Source organism: Pongo abelii, chromosome 1, assembly GCF_028885655.2.
Source record: "Pongo abelii isolate AG06213 chromosome 1, NHGRI_mPonAbe1-v2.0_pri, whole genome shotgun sequence".
NCBI lineage: Eukaryota > Metazoa > Chordata > Mammalia > Primates > Hominidae > Pongo > Pongo abelii.
This window is the reverse complement of record NC_071985.2, coordinates 17,875,890-17,893,301: the sequence shown is the minus strand read 5'-3', so window position 1 is coordinate 17,893,301 and position 17,412 is coordinate 17,875,890. Positions and strand designations below refer to the sequence as shown.

Here is a 17,412-nt window from a genome sequence, read left to right as displayed (position 1 = left end):
AAGGTCATCCCTCCTTCATCCTGTCCCTTATTACCTGCTAATACGTACTGATAGGTGACTTAAAACCCCAACAACTAGAACTCTTGAGGAAGGAGGTAGCTATTTCCTAATAGCATCCTTATGAGAAGCATTTGCTCTAAGAGCCAGGCTGTCTGCTGTCCCTTCTCAGGTGAAAGCAGGAAGACAGAAGAGAAAAGAGGTCTCAGCTGAACTTGGAAAGCTAAATTAACTAAGGAAAGCAGATCAAGAAAGATTTGGGACATCATCTTCTTCAAGAATCCAATTTAAGCTTATGTCCCAACTATATACTTTGGTCAGTCTTCATAGCCCTATTCTCTCAAACTAATTTCTTTCCTGCTCTGGAGCTCAGGACTTTATGCTCAGATGTGATCCCTGACAACTTTCTTAAAAATATCAATGAAAATCTAGTGAAAGACCAAGGCTGAGATTTCATCAGATCCCCCTTTTCCTTCCAGTTTAATATTATTTAACTGTTCCTTTTTAAGACTACAAGAAATTAAGACTTGTGCCTTCATCCAGCAGTGAAGTGGCAATACGTAAATTAGACTCCACATTGTATGCTTCCCCACAAAATTTTCATGTTTATAACTTTCTCACTGCCTATGTTCAGTCTTTCGGGCAGCCTGAGAATCACATGTAATGACTGTCAAAGTAGATGATCTGACACACACATACAGAAGAACCACTGGTTAGAGTCAGCGTGTGTGTACAAACATGCAACTGTGATGCTCTCCCAGGTGAATCTCTCAAAATCCACAAAATCAGAGACTGATGGTGGAGGAGGGTGGCCTGGGAGCAGCCACAAAGAAAAGATCAAGATCTGAGAAGTAAAATGAAAAAGAGCTGCAAGAGAGTTGGTTAAGGACGAAAGAGTCTACTGTTTAACATGAGGGAGGAAAGAGGGAATAGACTAGGTAGGAAGTGAAGAATCTGTGGAGGAAAAACCGCAACAGTAAAGAGAAAACAAAAAGATCTCACCAAATTGGGAGGATAAAACGAGCCCTCCTGCTCCAATTCCGTGTTGTTGTTGTTGTTGTTGTTTCCAGGAAGTTACAAAACAGTTTTCAACAGGATTACATTAACAAAGCAAATAAAGGAAACTTATGCTAAAAATGTAGCCTACCTACACTGAGAGGTCTGAAAACGGAAATACTTCTTTCCCCTTTTTGTAATGGGTTTCAAAACAGTAGGAACAGGGTGAGGGATAAGAGCTATAAGAGGGTGAGGGGAGTAGCCAAGCTCTTCCTGAATATAGTCTTTCGACTAAATGCTTATTTTAAATTTACCTTTTTGTGGTCAGCCGGCAAATTCTTAACTGAACACAGCGTTTGACTCTCAATCAAAATGTGATGAGTGGTTCAGACACCATAGGAAATTTAAGAGCTTATGCATACACAAGGCAGATGCAGAACGAGGACTTGCTTTGGGTGGTACTCTAACACCCCTTCACTGGGTGGCTAAAACGCCATTAAGGTTTGAATTGTGACCAATAGTGGAATGGAAGAAAGAAAATAGAAAAGTTAAAGCGCCTACGTTTAGTCAAAAAAAAACATGCAATTAGCCGGAGAAGTTTGTGAACGAGCAGTAAGTGGAAAACAGTGGATACAAAGGGGCTAACTAGATAAACAGCTACTACAAATTCTGTCCGTCTTCCTTACGGGGAGCTACACAAGGAGTGAGTCCCTTCTATACAGAGGAATGCTGCTTCTCAGCCTAGGCAGTTACAGTCGCAGGCAAGGGCTGCCCGCCGAGAAGGGCCTGTCCAGCACAAACCCGCAGCACACACTTACTTTCGTCCGGCCATTGATTTTGTAGCTGCCCAGCTTCCCGTTACAGTGGCGGATCAGGTCGTCCATGCTGCTCATGAGCAGCCCAATGGTTTCGCAGCCGGGCTCTTTGCCCTCGATCCAGGTGATCTTATCGCCTCGGATGTCCTTGGACGAGTCACTCTTCTGGCTGACCAGCTGCCCGTCCGTGAACTTCCCGGTGTCGTGCAGGGCGCGAACCTCGTCGCCGATCTGCTGTCCGGTCTCCTTGCCGAGGAAGTCGTCCACCACACAGATGCCGTGCTTGTTCATGCACGGCACGATGTACTCGAGCGCCAGCTTCAGCGCCGGCAGGGGCTTCGTCTGCCCATTGGGCCGCAGGCCGCCGCTGGGGCTCAGCGCATCCCCGGGCGTGTTGCTCGGGGGGTACAGGTTCGCCTTCTCCTGGAACAGCGATGAGCGGGCCGGCGGCTCCTCCTTCCCGGGCTCGGCTTCGGCAGCCACCGCCGAGCCCTGGCCGCCAGCGGCCGCCGCTGGGTCGGCCGGGGGCTTGGCCTTTGCTTTTCCCTTGGCCGCGTCGCTGGAGGCGTTGTCCCGGCGCGCCGCTGCCTTCCTGGGCTCCCGGGCCCCGGCCCTGGACGGCGGCGCTGCAGCCGGCGGCGCGGGGCCGGAGTGCTGGTGCGGGCCCACTCCGTGGCCGAGGGCGCCCTCGCTGCCCTGACACACGAGCTTGTGCTTCTTCCAGTCCTGACGCTGGTGCTCCTTGCAGCAGTAGAAGGAGCTGCGGCAGCGGCTGCAGCGCAGCAGGTTCTCCATCTTCCCGCACAGCTCGCAGTACTGCCGGTCTCGCTCGCTCGGGCTCGGCCCGCCGGGCCCGCCGCTGTCATTGGCCATGGCGGCGGCGACGGCGACGGAGGCGGCCGAGCAGGAGGGGTGGCGGTCGGACGGCCTCGCCCGAGGCTGGGGAGCGGGGAGAGAGATAGGGGCCGTTACTGCGCCATGCACCCGCTACCCTCGCCTCAGGGAGGCCGGCACCCCGCGCCCTCGGCCCGGCAGCTTCCGAGTCCTAAGCTCCGGCGCAGCGCCGGCGGCCGCCTCAGCGCCTCATCGCCGCCGAGGGCTGAGAGAACGCGGCCTGTGCGGCGAATGACAACCTGGGCTCAGGCGCGCGGGCCTGGGGAGCGCAAGACCAGCCCCCTCGGCCGCCGCCGCCGCCTCAGCGTCCCGGGCGGCCCGGCCCAGGCTGTGGAGGAGCGCAGGGCATGCGGGCGCCACTCTCTCTGCGCGCTCTGCACGTACACCACGGCCCCGCGGCGACCCGGGCGGGCGGCGCGCGAGGGCGGAGGGGGCGGAGGGGGCGGAGGGAGGGCCGGGGGGAGGGCGGAGGGGGCGGAGGGAGGGCCGGGGGGAGGGCGGAGGGGGCGGGGGGAGGGCCGGGGGGAGGGCGGAGGGGGCGGGGGGAGGGCCGAGGGGCGGGGGCCGCCGGCGCTCCTCCGCACTCGGCAGGGCCGGGCCTCGGCCTCGGAGCTGGGTCGCCCGCCCTCCCTCCGCCCGGGACGGGACTGGGACGCCGAGAGGCCGGTGCGCTACCTCAGCCCGCAGCGGCCTCCTCGGGGACGCCGAGGCGCAGGCCCGCGAGCGGCGGAAAAGCGTGGGGCAGCGCGGCAGCGCCTACACCTGCTGGGGGAGGGCGCCAGCCGTAAGCGGGTAGCGGAGCGAAGGCGGTGTAATCATGGCTGCTCTTCCTCCAGGCCGGCGCAGGGTGTGCGAGGCTCGCTCCAGTCAAGGTTGCAAGGTGGCTATTGCGATCCTCATTTTGCAGAGGAGGAAACGGAAATTCAGAGAAGTAAAGTAACTTGCCCAAGGTCACGCAGAACTGGGACTGAATCCAGGAATCAGGCTCCCAGATTCCAAGGCTGTTTTCTCCATTACACCATACACAGCCTCTATTTCAAGAAGCCCTGAAATGGTTAAGAACAAAATAAGTATTACTATGGCCTTAATCCAATCTCTTGCGCCCCGTTTCGACCTAATTTAAAGGTAATGAAATTAGAGGGTTTTAAAAAAAATCAAAAACTCATTTTTAAAACCTTTGAAATCCCGCCGAGTTCAAAACCCCATGAAGAAATTTTGGGCTACCAAGTTAAATGTAATCAATGCTCATTCCAATATCCAATTTAAACTGATGGGATGATTCCTGAAAAGTGAATTTTGGTGGTAAATGAGCAGTACTACATTAACGACTCTCACATTTATTTTTAATAGAATCTGTGCTGCGCGGATGAATACAATTTTTTGTTTTACAGAGCATAAAAACTTTACTAGAAATAAGCCAAAGATGTTTCTTTCTGCTGCTATTTGTCTTAAGCATTAAAAGGCCTGTGATTTAGAGTTTAACAATCTTTATCGAACACTCTGTGGAAAGTGCGGTGCTAGGCTTGTGTATCACTTGAGTATACTGTAACTTCAGTCCTTGAAATATAGCCTTCCAAACTTAAAAAGCTGCAATATGTATTTCAAAAGCAGGATATAAGGAATTATTGTAAACCACATTGTAGAAGTTTAAAAAGAGGCTTGAATCCAAAAATATAAAACCTCTTCATCAAATATACAGAATTTAAAACTGTTATAAAATTCTGCTGCGTGCGTAAATGGCATTCTGGGGATCCAATCAAGTGAAAGAGGATGATAATTCCAATTAGCTTGTCCTTTGGGAAACTGAGATAAATATACTCACATCTTCAAATTTCAAACCGAACTAAAAATCCAAGTTTCTGTAAAGAATTTAGACCTGGACCCGTCTTATGTGTATCCTACTTTCCCAGAGCTTTATTAAATACAGTAAAATGTCATTGTTGCAGACATTACTAATTAGGCTGTTCAACAAATGTATTGAGAGTATACCATGTGCTAGACTATCCTTGACAAACAAATGAATTAGTCATACTACGCTCAGAGACACATAGTCCAATGCAAGAGGCAGGTATGTAAACAAGGACAATCCAGAGTTCAGAGTTTCCTAAAAGAGGGATGAATAGGATGGAATGGGAACACAGAAAAAGGAATTGCTAGCTCTGCCGTTTGCACTAATAAAATCCAAGCAAATTAATTCAGAAATTCTTAAAATGTAAAGGAGCTATCTCATGGCTTACAAAACTAAGCATTTAAAACATTTTTCATACACATAAATTAAGTAAAATGTAATTTAAATACAAGTAGAGTAATACTTCTTAGGCTTCCTTTTGCTATAGTAATTATACATGATGCTTAATTATTCAGAAGAGCAGGAACTTTACTAGGAGGACTCATTCCACAAACACTTGATTCTTCCAAGAATTTCTTTGAAATTTACTATTTCAGTCTGTGGTGTGTCCACAAATTATTTACATCTCTATATGCTCTACTCATATATTTTCATTGAAGTTTACTTAAAAGAATAGATGGCCATATCAAAACCTTTATTAGCTTTCTTGTTCCAATTAAGTATACAAAATCACAAATTGAACATGTATATCCTAAATATACTTAATCCATCAAGTAGAACACTTGCAACACTTTAATGAATACAACAGGCAAATATAAAATACTGATTTCAAATAGTTCCAAAGATCCTTGATTTCAGGATTTTCACCTATTCAGGCTTAATAATCTGAACTAATTCCAAGTTAGTGAGTTTTCACCACACCATATGCTGGTGAACAATCTTGTCACCAACAAGATTCTGGAACTCCAGTAGCATTGTCGCAGCCGCTACTTACTCAGATGTTATAGAGACTTCAAAATGTCATGCAAGTATTTATTTAATTTATTTATTTACTTATTTAAACTTTAACGGAAGGCAGCACAAAGGAATTTGTCTTATAAACACATGTGGTGCTTGCTATTATGTGCCCAATCTGTGTTCTAAGCATTTTAAAAATATTAACCAATTTAATCATCATACGGTGCTATGAAATGGGTACTATTATTCTACCAATTTTACAGAAGGTGAAACAGAGAGTGAGGCAGTGAATGTCCCTCCCAATCCTTAATATTGTATGATTAGGAGCACTAGGTGGGTTAACTAATACTCAGGCGAACAAAGCCTTGTGTCTCTCAAAGCCATTAATTATTACAAATGTTTTTTCTGCCCCTAACCTAATCAAGAGCAACTGTTCTAGAAACTGAAGAATGAATTAAAGTAACAGTGCTTTCCTCTCCATATCATACCAACTTAGACAAAGCTAATTGACCACCTATTTGGCTTCCCTTTGCTCTTCTGGCAGTATTTAAGCTATAAAGAAGTAGCCACTGTGAACTGACAAGAACTAAAAGAGGCAAAGCTTATGTTAACTACAAGAACAGAGTTGAAGGAGGAAATGAATTTAGAAACGACTGTGTTGACTCTTGAGGAAAGCCCAGTGAACAAGAATCTGCCTTCCAAGGAGTAGCCCTATTTCTCCTTTAAAAATGTTTTTAAAAACACACAGAGTATCTTTTCTGCTCAAGAAATCGAACATCTGATTGTTAACTAATGACCTCTTGTTTCCCCATCTGTGACAATCTTGTTTTAATAGGTTACAGAGAACAGAAAAATCACAAGTTTAGCATAGGCATTCCACCAAGATAAACAGGAAGACGATCTTTGAGTTCTGGGAAAAGCAACTCAAAAATCTGAGCCATTTTCTAACTATAGTATTAGGACACACACAAGTAGGTGTCATTGGAAAACAGCACCTGCTTGTCTCTGTACTGGGGGTTCTGCCAGATGCACACGTGAGCTATGTGCTTCTCCTTGTACATGGAGACAGCTGTACTTTCCACCAAGGTTGTTCCCTTATGAAAACAAAATAATTGAATAGATTTGCTATATATTGGGGCGATTTATCAGTCATCAAACTTTATCAGTTTATGATTGAAAAATTACCACCAATCCTGTTAAAATTGATCATCTCAGAAATATAACAAAAATTTATAATCATCTCTCATTATAGCGAATTTTTTAAATAAATGCTTAAAAACCTGGGATACTAAATAATGTGTTGATCTAATTTTTTTTCCTAACAAACATTACCTTAATGTTGAACCAACTTTTGGGATAGTCACAATCAGTAACTTATACCAACCCAGGTTGGAGAAAGCTAAATAATTTTTCCTGTAACGTTTTCTTGTGGGAAAAGTTAAATATATGCAAAAAGAGAGATAATAGTATAATCAACCTCAGCCCTAATAAGTTCAACAGTTATCAGCTTCAACAATTATCAACATTTGTTGATAGACAATTCTTCCCTACCCTCCTCCCTACTATGTCCCCCACTTTTTTTGCTAAAGTATTATAAAGCATATCCCAACTTCAATATGCACATCTGATAAGAACTTTCAAAAATCATATCCACCATGCCATTATCACACGAAATTAAGAAAAATCTCAATACTACCCATCTTCCCCAAGTATTAAATTTTTTTCGATTATATCAAAGATTCTGTTTACAGTTGCTTTATTCAATTCAAGATCTAAACAAGTCCATACATTGCACTTAGTTGTTTCTTCCCCCACCCCGCCCCACCTGATACCATCACAAATTGTCATATTTCTTAAGTCCCTTTTACTCAATTTTACCAGCATCTCACCCTTCATACTATAGATTTACTGTAGAAACTAGGCCATTTGTACTACCGAATGTCCCATATTCTAGATTTAGCTGATTACTTCCTTGTGGTATTACTCCTATTTCTGCAAATAGGTAGATCTAGGATTTTTATTAGATTGAGGTTCTATATTTTAGGTAAACATACTTTGTGGTAGTTGCCGTGTGTTTCCTATTACATCACATCATGAGGCACATATGTCTGATAGTTCCGTTTTATGATGAAATATTGCTCATGGGTTGAGGTGGTGTCAGCCTGATTCCTACATTACGTTTTTCATCAAACATCACCTGATTATTTTAGCATCCATTAATTGTGACTCAATCCAGTATTTCATTAGAGGTTGCAAAATAATGAATTTCTAATTCTAACATTCCTCCTAAATTTATTAGCTGGAATTCTACCATAACATTTTTCATTAACTCTTTGGTTATCCTGAAATATAATTTGTAGATGAAAGATAGGGTCCATGTTTGTTTCTTTCCATTTATCAATTTTCAAAATAATAAGTTAGTGCTCTAGCAACTTCTAATGAGCTTTTTAAAAAAAATTATCATGAATATATGTATTTTCATATATTTGAAGTGCATTAATTATTCTTTTTGATGCTCAAATTCTCCCGCTTTTGGCCAGTGAGAAATTATTTGAGTTGGTTCCTATGTATTGTAGATGTGGTCACATTAATCTTTGATAGTTTTCTTGCTTTCTGGCACAAAATGGCCCAAACTTATCTTGTGCATTTCCTGCCCCTGACATGGAATCAGTCATTCCTCCAAACAGCCTCAGTTCCTTTAAGTAGGAAATGGCAGTCAGAAACCATAATCAGGAGTACTCATTGCCACTGGGCTGTCATTACTTCTAAGTCTTTCTAACAGAGCTGGAAAATCAATAATTTTTTCAAGAGAAAAAAATCTTGAATTCATACTGATATTTCCAATTCAAATGTAAGATTACAGAGTTTTAACTTAATTTCTTTGATTTTATACTTGTAATTTTTTTTTCCTTGACAGGTTGAGCAGCCTTTATCCAAAATGCTTGGAACCAGACGTGTTTTAGATATTTTCAGATTTTGGAATATTTGCACATACGTAAAGCAGTATCTTGGGGATGCAACCAAAATCTAAACACAAAATTCATTTATGTTTCATATACACCTTATACACAAAACCTGAAGGTAATTTTATACAATATTTTCAATAATTTTGCACATGAAACTGTTTTGCCTGTGTTTTGATTACAACTCATCACATGAGGTTAGATGTAGACTCTTCCACTTGAGGTGTCATGTTGGCCTCAAAAAGTTCCAGATTTTGGAGCATTTCGGATTTTGAATTTCTGGATTAGGGATGCTCAACCTGCACTAAAAATTTTGTTTCCTAATGACATTTACATAATTGCTTATCTGCTATATTCTAAAAAATAATTACGATAGTTTCACGATACAATACCAATGTTACTACTACCAATAAGACTAATTACTGAATGCAGTTTGATATTTTATGGGATTCTTTTTGTCTACATAATATATCCCATTAAGAATGGATGGCCAAAATGCTGTGTTTTAAAGTCATCTAATCCTTTTCTCTGTGTATTAGTCCATTTTCGCACTGCAATAAAGAAACTACCCACTTTGGGAGGCCGAGGCAGGCAAATCACCTGAGGTCAGGAGTTCGAGACCAGCTTGACCAACATGGTAAAACCCCGTCTCTACTAAAAATACAAAAATTTAGCCGGGCGTGGTGGTTGGTGCCTGTAATCCCAACTACTCGGGAGGTTGAGGTAGGAGAATTGCTTGAACCCAGGAAGCAGAGGTTGCAGTAAGCTGAGATCACGCCACTGCACTCCAGCCTGGGCGACAGAGTGAGACTCTGTCTCAAAAAAAAAAAAATAATGATAAAGAAAGAAAGAAACTACCTGAGAATGGGCAACTTATAAACAAAAGAGGTTTAACTGACTCACAGTTCATATGGTTAGGGAGGCCTCAGGAAAGGTACAATCATGGTGGAAGGCAAAGGGGAAGTAAGGCACATCTTATATGGCAGAAGGATGTGGGAGGAGCTGCCAAACACTTTTAAACAATCAGATCTCGTGAGAACTCAGTCACTATCATGAGAACTGCATGGGGGAAACTGCCCCCATGGTCCAGTCACCTCCCACCAGGCCCCTCCCTTGACACATGTGGATTACAATTCAAGATGAGATTTGGGTAGGGACACAGAGGCAAACCATATGATTCCACCCCTGGCCTCTCTCAAATCTCATGTCTTTTTCACATTTCAAAACCAATCATGCCTTCCCAACAGTCCCCCAAAGTCTTAACTCATTCCAGCATTAACTCAAAAGTGCAAGTCCAAAGTCTGAGACAAAGCAAGTCCCTTCTGCCTATGAGCCTGTAAAATCAAAAGCAAGTAGTTACTTCCAAGATATAATGGGGGTACAGGTATTGGGTAAATATTCCTGTTCCAAATCGTATAAATTGGCCAAAACAAAGGGGCTCCACAGGCCCCATGCAAGTCCAAAACCCAGCAGGGCACTCATTAAATCTTAAAGCTCCAAAATATTCTCCTTTGGCTTCATGTCTCATATCCAGGGCACAGTGATGCAAAGGTTGGCTCCCAAGTCCTTAGGCAGCTCTGCCCCTGTGGTTCTGCAGGGTATAGCCCCTAGGGCTGCTTTCCTGGGCTGGCGTTGAGTGCCTGCAGCTTCTCCATGGATCTGGAGGACAGTGGCTGTTTTTTTTTTTTGAGATGGAGTCGCACTCTGTCACCCAGGCTGGAGTGCAATGGCATGATCTTGGCTCACTGCAACCTCTACTTTCCAGGTTCAAGCACTTCTCCCTGCCTCAGCCTCCAGAGTAGCTGGGATTACAGGCACCCAACCACCATGCTCAGCTAATTTTTCTATTTTTAGTAGAGCTGTGGTTTTGCCATGTTGGCCAGGCTGGTCTCAAACTCCTGACCTCAGGTGATCTGCCCGCCTTGGCCTCCCAAAGTGCTGGGAATACAGGCATGAGCCACCACACCAGGCCAGCCCTCTTCTTACAGCTCCAATAGGCAGTGCCCCAGTGGGAACTTTGTGGGAACTACAACCTCACATTTCCACTCCGTGTTGTCCTAGTAGAAGTTCTCCATGAGGGCTCTGCCCCTGCAGCAGACTTCTGCTAGACATCCATGCATTTCCATACATCTTCTGAAACCTAGGTACAGGCTTCCAAAGCTCAGCTCTTGTCTTCTGCATACCCACAAGCCCAACACCACGTGGAAGCCACCAAGGCTTCGGGCTTGCACCTTCTGAAGCAGTGACCCAAGCTGTATCTTATCCCATTTTAGCCACAGCTGGAGCTGGAGCACTTGGGATGCAGGGTACCATGTCCTGATGTGCCTGGAATTGGTGGGTTCTTGGTCTCACTGACTTCAAGAATGAAGCCGCAGACCCTCGTGGTGAGTGTTACAGTTCTTAAAGGCAGCGTGTCCGGAGTTTGTTCCTTCTGATGTTCAGATGTGTTCGGAGTTTCTTCCTTCTGGTGGGTTCATGGTCTCACTGGCTCAGGAGTGAAGCTGCAGACCTTCACGGTGAGTGTTACAGCTCTTAAGGTGGCATGTCTGGAGTTGTTCATTCCTCCTGGTGGGTTCGTGGTCTCACTGGCTTCAGGAGTGAAGCTGCAGACCTTCGCGGTGAGTGTTACAGCTCATAAAGGCAGTGTGGACCCAAAGAGTGAGCAGCAGCAAGATTTATTTCAAAGAGCAAAAGAACAAAGCTTCCACAGTGTGGAAGGGGACTCAAGCGGGTTGCCACTGCTGGCTGGGGCAGCCTGCTTTTATTCCCTTATCTGGCCCCACCCACATCCTGCTGATTGGTCCATTTTACAGAGAGCTGATTGGTCTGTTTTACAGAGAGCTGATTGGTCCGTTTTACAGGGTGCTGATTGGTGCGTTTAGAATCCCTGAGCTAGACACAAAAGTTCTCCATGTCCCCACTAGATTAGCTAGATACAGAGTGTCAACACGAAAGTTCTCCAAGTCCACACCAGAGTAGCTAGATAGAGAGTGTCGATTGGTGCATTCACAAACCCTGAGCTAGACCCAGGGTGCTGATTGGTGTGTTTACAAACCTTGAGCTAGATACAGAGTGCCGATTGGTGTATTTACAATCCCTTAGCTAGACATAAAGTTTCTCCAAGTCCCCACCAGACTCAGGAGCCCAGCTGGCTTCACCCAGTGGATCCCGCACCGGGGCCGCAGGTGGAGCTGCCTGCCAGTCCCACGCCATGGGCCTGCACTCCTCAGCCTTTGGGTGGTTGATGGGACTGGGCGCCCTTGGAGCAGGGGGTGGCACTCGTCTGGGAGGCTCGGGCTGCACAGGAGCTCACAGAGTGGGGGAGAGGCTCAGGCATGGCAGGCTGCAGGTCCTGAGCCCTGCCCAGCCAGAAGGCAGCTAAGGCCTGGGGAGAAATTGAGCACAGCAGCTGCTGGCCCAGGTGCTAAGCCCCTCACTGCCCGGGCCAGTGGGTCCAGCCAGCCACTCCGAGTGCGGGGCCCACTGAGCCCAAGCCCACCCAGAACTCACGCTGGCCTGCAAGCACCGTGCACAGCCGCGGTTCCCGCCCGCACCTCTCCCTCCACACCTCCCCGCAAGCTGAGGGAGCCGGCTCCAGCCTTGGCCAGCCCAGAAAGGGGTTCCCACAGTGCAGCGGCGGAATGAAGGGCTCCTCAAGCGCGGCCAGAGTGGGTGCCAAGGCCGAGGAGGTGCCGAGAGCAAGCGAGGGCTTTGAGGGCCGCCAGCATGCTGTCACCTCTCACCAAGGCTGCACAGAGAAGCAGGGCCGTGGATCCTACCCAGGAAACTATTTTTCCCTCCTAGGTCTCCAGGCCTGTAATGGGAGGGCCTGCCTTGAAGGTCTCTAAAATGCTCTGGAGACATTTTCCCCATTGGTTTGGCTAGTAACATTTGGCTTCTCTTTACTTATGCACATTTCTGCAGCTGAAGGCTTGAATTTCTCCCCAGAAAATGGGTTTTTCTTTTCTATGGCATGGTCAGGCTGCAAGTTTTCCAAACTTTTATGCTCTACTTCCCTTTTAAACATAAGTTCCAATTTCAGATCACCTTTTTGTGAACGCAGATGACTGCACACTTTCAGAAAAAGCCAGGTCATACCTTGAACACCCTGCTGCTTAGATATTTCTTGCACCAGATACCCTAAATCATCTCTCTCAAGTTCGAAGTTCCACAGATCTCTTGGGCAGGGGCAAATGCCACCAGTGTCTTTGCTAAAGCCTAGCAAGAATGACCTTTGCTCCACCTCCCCATAAGTTCCTCATCATTAAGTTCTACAGAAGCATTTGATGATTATCAAAGGAGGCAAGTTATGGTTTCTGTATTTAGTCACGAATAGACTATTTTTAAGCTTTTGTCACTGGCAGTGGGTCGTGACTGCAAGTTGTCTAGGTTCTTGGTGTTTTGAACAAAGAATTGGACAAAATGCCGAGCAAAGCAAAGAAAGAATGAAGCAACAAAAGAATGAAAGCAGGGGTTTATTGAAAACAAAAATACACTCCATACTGTGGGAGTGGACCCAAGCAGTGGCTTGAGGGCCCAGATACGGAATCTTCTTGGGTCCAAATACCCCCTAGAAGTTTCCCATTGGCCACTTCATGCTCGCTTCACCTAAATGAAGTGGTGGTCCACAATCAGTCTGATTGGTTGTAGAAAGCAGCCAACCAGAGGCTGGAGTGAAGTAACAAAGGTCACGCTCCTGTGCAAACATCTGATTGGTTGCAGTCAGAGGCTAGGGTGAATTTACAAAGTTGCAAATGAAGACTCTACCAGCAATCAGTCTGATTTGTTACAGACAGCCAATTTCCCATCTGCTAGGCAGAAAAGGTCAAAGGGAGGGGTTTCCTTTCAATTTTGTTTTAGGAAGTCGGTGTGAAACAACCTTAGGTTCCTTGCCTCCAGGCACTATTCTCCTGCCTCACTTTTATTTTGAAAGAATCACAAAGTTCCAGAAAATTTGCGAGAATAATAAAGAGAACTTCTCCATATCCCTTACTTAAGTTTACTAATTTAAACCTGTTTTATCATTCTCTGTGCATATATATATCTTATCTATATTCATATTATTGTTTATTTTTTCTGAACCATTTGAGAGTAGGTTGCATGCATCATGCCCTTTTATGCCCTAATACTTCAGTATCTATTTGCAAGGATAGTCAGATAATCAAATAAAAATAAATTTTAAAAACCACTTAGAATCATACATTCAAAGACAATACTTAACTGATGAAAGTCTCCTCCCAGGCCGGGCATGGTGGCTCACACCTGTAATCCCAGCAATTTGGGAGGCTGAGGCGGGAAGATCACTTGAGGTCAGGAGTTTGAGACTAGCCTGGCCAACATGGTGGAACCCTATCTCCACTAAAAGTACAAAAATTAGCCGGGTGGTGGTGCATGCTTGTAATCCAGCTACTTGGGAGGCTGAGGTAGGAGGATCACTTGAAACTGGGAGGCGGAAGTTGCAGGGAGCCTAGATGGCACCATCGCACTCCAGCCTGGGTGACATAGTGAGACTGTCTAAAAAAAAAAAAAAAAGAGAGAGACAAAAATGGATCAGGCAGAATGTGATGGGAATGGAAAACAGGCATCCACACAGAATACAATATACATATAATTGAAGTCTCCTGAAGAAGATAAATGAAACAATGGAACAAATCCAGAGCAACATACAAAGCTATTTGAAGCTTCAAAAAAAGACATAACTCCCTACCAGAATAAATCCAGCTCTCTTTAAGGAAAGACAAAATCTGGCACTCAACAAAAAAATTCACAATTTTCAATATCCAATTAAAAATTACTAAACATGCACAGGAGCAGAAAAATGTGATCCATAAGAAAAGAAAAATTGGTCCACTTGCAACAGACCTAGATAGTATGGAATTAGTAGCTAAATCCTTTAAAATATCTTTTTTTTTTTTGAGACGGAGTCTTGCTCTGTCACCCAGGATGGAGTGCAGTGGTGCTATCTCAGCTCACTGCAACCTCTGTCTCCGGGTTCAAGTGATTCTCCTGCCTCAGCCTCTCCAGTAGCTGGGATTACAGGTGTCACACCCAGCTAATTTTTTGTATTTTTAGTAGAGACGGGGTTTCACCATGTTAGCCAGGCTGGTCTCGAACTCCTGACCTCATGATCCGCCTGCCTCAGCCTCCCAAACTGCTAGGATTACAGGCGTGAGCCACTGCGCCCGGCCTAAAGTATCTTTTATAAATATGCTCAAGGACATAAAGGAAAATGTAGGCGCAATGAGTTGAGAAATGGAAGATATAAAAAGAAAAAGCCAAATGGAAATTTCAGAGCTGAAAAAGACAGTATCTGAAATGAAACATTTCACTGCATAGAATTATTAGCATGTTAAACATTATAAAAGTAAAGATCATGAACCTGAATATATAGCAATAGAAATGCTTTTAGGGCCAGGCATGGTGGCTCATACCTGTAATCACAGCACTTTGGGAGGCCAAGGCAAGCAGATTGCTTGAGCCCAGGAGTTTGAGAACAGTCTGGCAACATGGCGAATCCACATCTCTACAAAAGGTACAAAAAATGCTGAGCATGGGCTGGGCATGGTGGCTCACGCCTGTAATCCCAGCACTTTGGGAGGCCAAGGTGGGCAGATCACTTGAGGTCGGGAGTTTGAGACCAGCCTTACCAACACGGAGAAACCCTGTCTCTACTAAAAACACAAAATTAGCCTGACATGGTGGTGCATGCCTGTAATCTCAGCTACGTGGGAGGCTGAGGCAGAAGAATCGCTTGAACCTGGGAGGCGGAGGTTGCAGTAAGCTGAGATCGTGCCATTGCACTCCAGCCTGAGCAACAAAAGCGAAGCTCTGTTTCAAAATAATAATAATAATAAATAAATAAATAAATAAATAAGAAAAATGGTGGTGCACACCTGTAGTACCACCTACTTGGAGGGCTGAGATGGGAGGTTTGTCTGAGCCCAGGAGGTCAAGGCTGTAGTAAGCTGTGATCATGCCACTGCACTCCAGCCTGGGTGACAGAGTGAGATTCTGTCTCAAAAAATAAAATAAAATAAAAATTATTTTTTAGAAAGTTTTCAAGCAGAAGCATTCAAGAGGGAAAAAGACTGAAAAGAAAAAAAGTGACCTGTGGGACAGTACTAAGTTGTTTAATATATTTGTAATTGGAGTTATCAGTATAAACTGATGACTTCCTAGCTCTGTCAGTTGAAAGGAACTAGAAATAATGACAGTTGCAACCAGCACACAGTATCAATTAATAGATTTTGGTTTCCCAGATACCTTTACCCACTAAAAGGATGCAGGGTCCTTGAAGAAATGACTAATCCCAGGTTTGGGGCACAGAAGAAATGACTAATTCCAGGCACAGATGAGCATGGAACATCTTGGGCCAGAAAGTAATAAAGTGTTCAAACAAAAAAAATTATGGCTCCCATTCCAGTCTATCCATGAATAGACACAGAAGTCAGCTCAAAGGGGCTCCCATCACCCAAGTCTGGGACAATTTGAGCATCAAAATAAATAAGGATGGTAATAATATATAATGTATTAAGTTTAATTAAATCCATGAGTCTACACTGATGATTAAGTAAATAAGAGGGCCAGGCATGGTGGCTCACGCCTGTCATCCCAACACTTTGGGAGGCTGAGGCAGGCAGATCACTTGAGGTCAGGAGTTTGAGAGCAGCCTGGCCAACGTGGTGAAACCATATCTCTACTAAAAATACAAAGTTAGTCGGGTGTGGTGGCATGTGTCTGTAATCCCAGCTACTCCAGAGGGTGACGCAGGAGAATCACTTGAACCCAGGAGGTGGAGGTTTCAGTGAGCCAAGATTGCACCACTGCACTCCAGCCTGGGCAATGGAGCAAGACTCTGTCTCAAAAATAAATAAATAAATAAAAGAAGGCCTGTACTTAAAATTCTAATTGTTAAATTGGAGTGAGTGGTGGGGCTGGATAGATTCCATTCTGGTTTGGGCAAGAATTGTCAACGAATGATACGTCTACTTTGATGAGGTCTTAAAGTGTCTTCTACTTAGTTGCACAGTGGAAAATAGTAACTATACAGTGCAGAAACAAGACAATATCTTGACTAAGTCATCAAAATTAATATTACTAACCAAGGGCCAATTTATATCATGTGTCTCCAAGTGCGATATCCTGAGATGGACACTACTTATGTGGTATTTGGGGCAGAGAATGCATAACCTGAATTTGAATCTAATCATGAGGAAACATTAGACAAACATGAAGTGAAGAGCATCCTATAAAATAACTGAAATATATTCTTCAAAAATGTCAATGTCATGAAAGACAAAGGCTGAGGAACTGTTCCACATTAAAGAAGAATAAAGAGACATAACATACTACCTAAAGTAATCTACACATTCGATGCAATCCATGTTAAATGCTAATCATATTTTTCATAGAAATAGGAAAAACAATCCTAAAATTCATATGAAACCAAAAAAGAGCCCAAACAGGCAAAGCAATCCTGAACAAACAGAAAAAGCTAGATAAATCACACTATTTGACTTAACGATATACTACAAAGCTATATAGCAACCAAAACAGCATACTAGCATTAAATCAAACACATAGCCTAATGAAATAGAATAGAGAACCCAGAAATAAATCCACATATGTACAGCCAACTGATTCACAACAAAGGTACCAATAACATTGGCGGGGGAAAGGACAGTCTGTCCAGTAAATGGTACTGGGAAAACTGGATATCCACATGTAGAAGAATGAAGAAACTAGACTCCTATCTCCCACCATATATAAAAATCAACTCAAAGTGGATTAAAACTTAAATGTAATACCTGAAACTATGAAACTACTAGAAGAAAACAAAGTGAAATGCTTCAGGACAGTGGTCTGGGTGAAGATTTTATGGATAAGACCTCAAAAGCACAAATGGCAGCAAAAGCAAAAATGGGCAAATGGGATCATAACA

General features: G+C 44.3%; 1 protein-coding gene across 3 annotated transcripts in view; it reads right to left on the bottom strand.

The window, feature by feature from the left end:
- The window catches only part of EGLN1 (egl-9 family hypoxia inducible factor 1), a 58,577-nt gene extending 55,460 nt beyond the window's left edge, over positions 1-3,117 (bottom strand). For all 3 annotated transcript variants that reach the window (XR_008527887.2, XM_002809301.5, XM_054561564.2), the window contains exon 1: positions 1,812-3,117. Coding sequence is in view for 2 of the 3 variants with exons in the window: in XM_002809301.5 (XP_002809347.2) it covers positions 1,812-2,681 (870 nt within the window). In the remaining variant the exon portion in view is untranslated. The remainder of the gene's footprint in view (positions 1-1,811) is intronic.
- Positions 3,118-17,412: the final 14,295 nt, after the last annotated feature.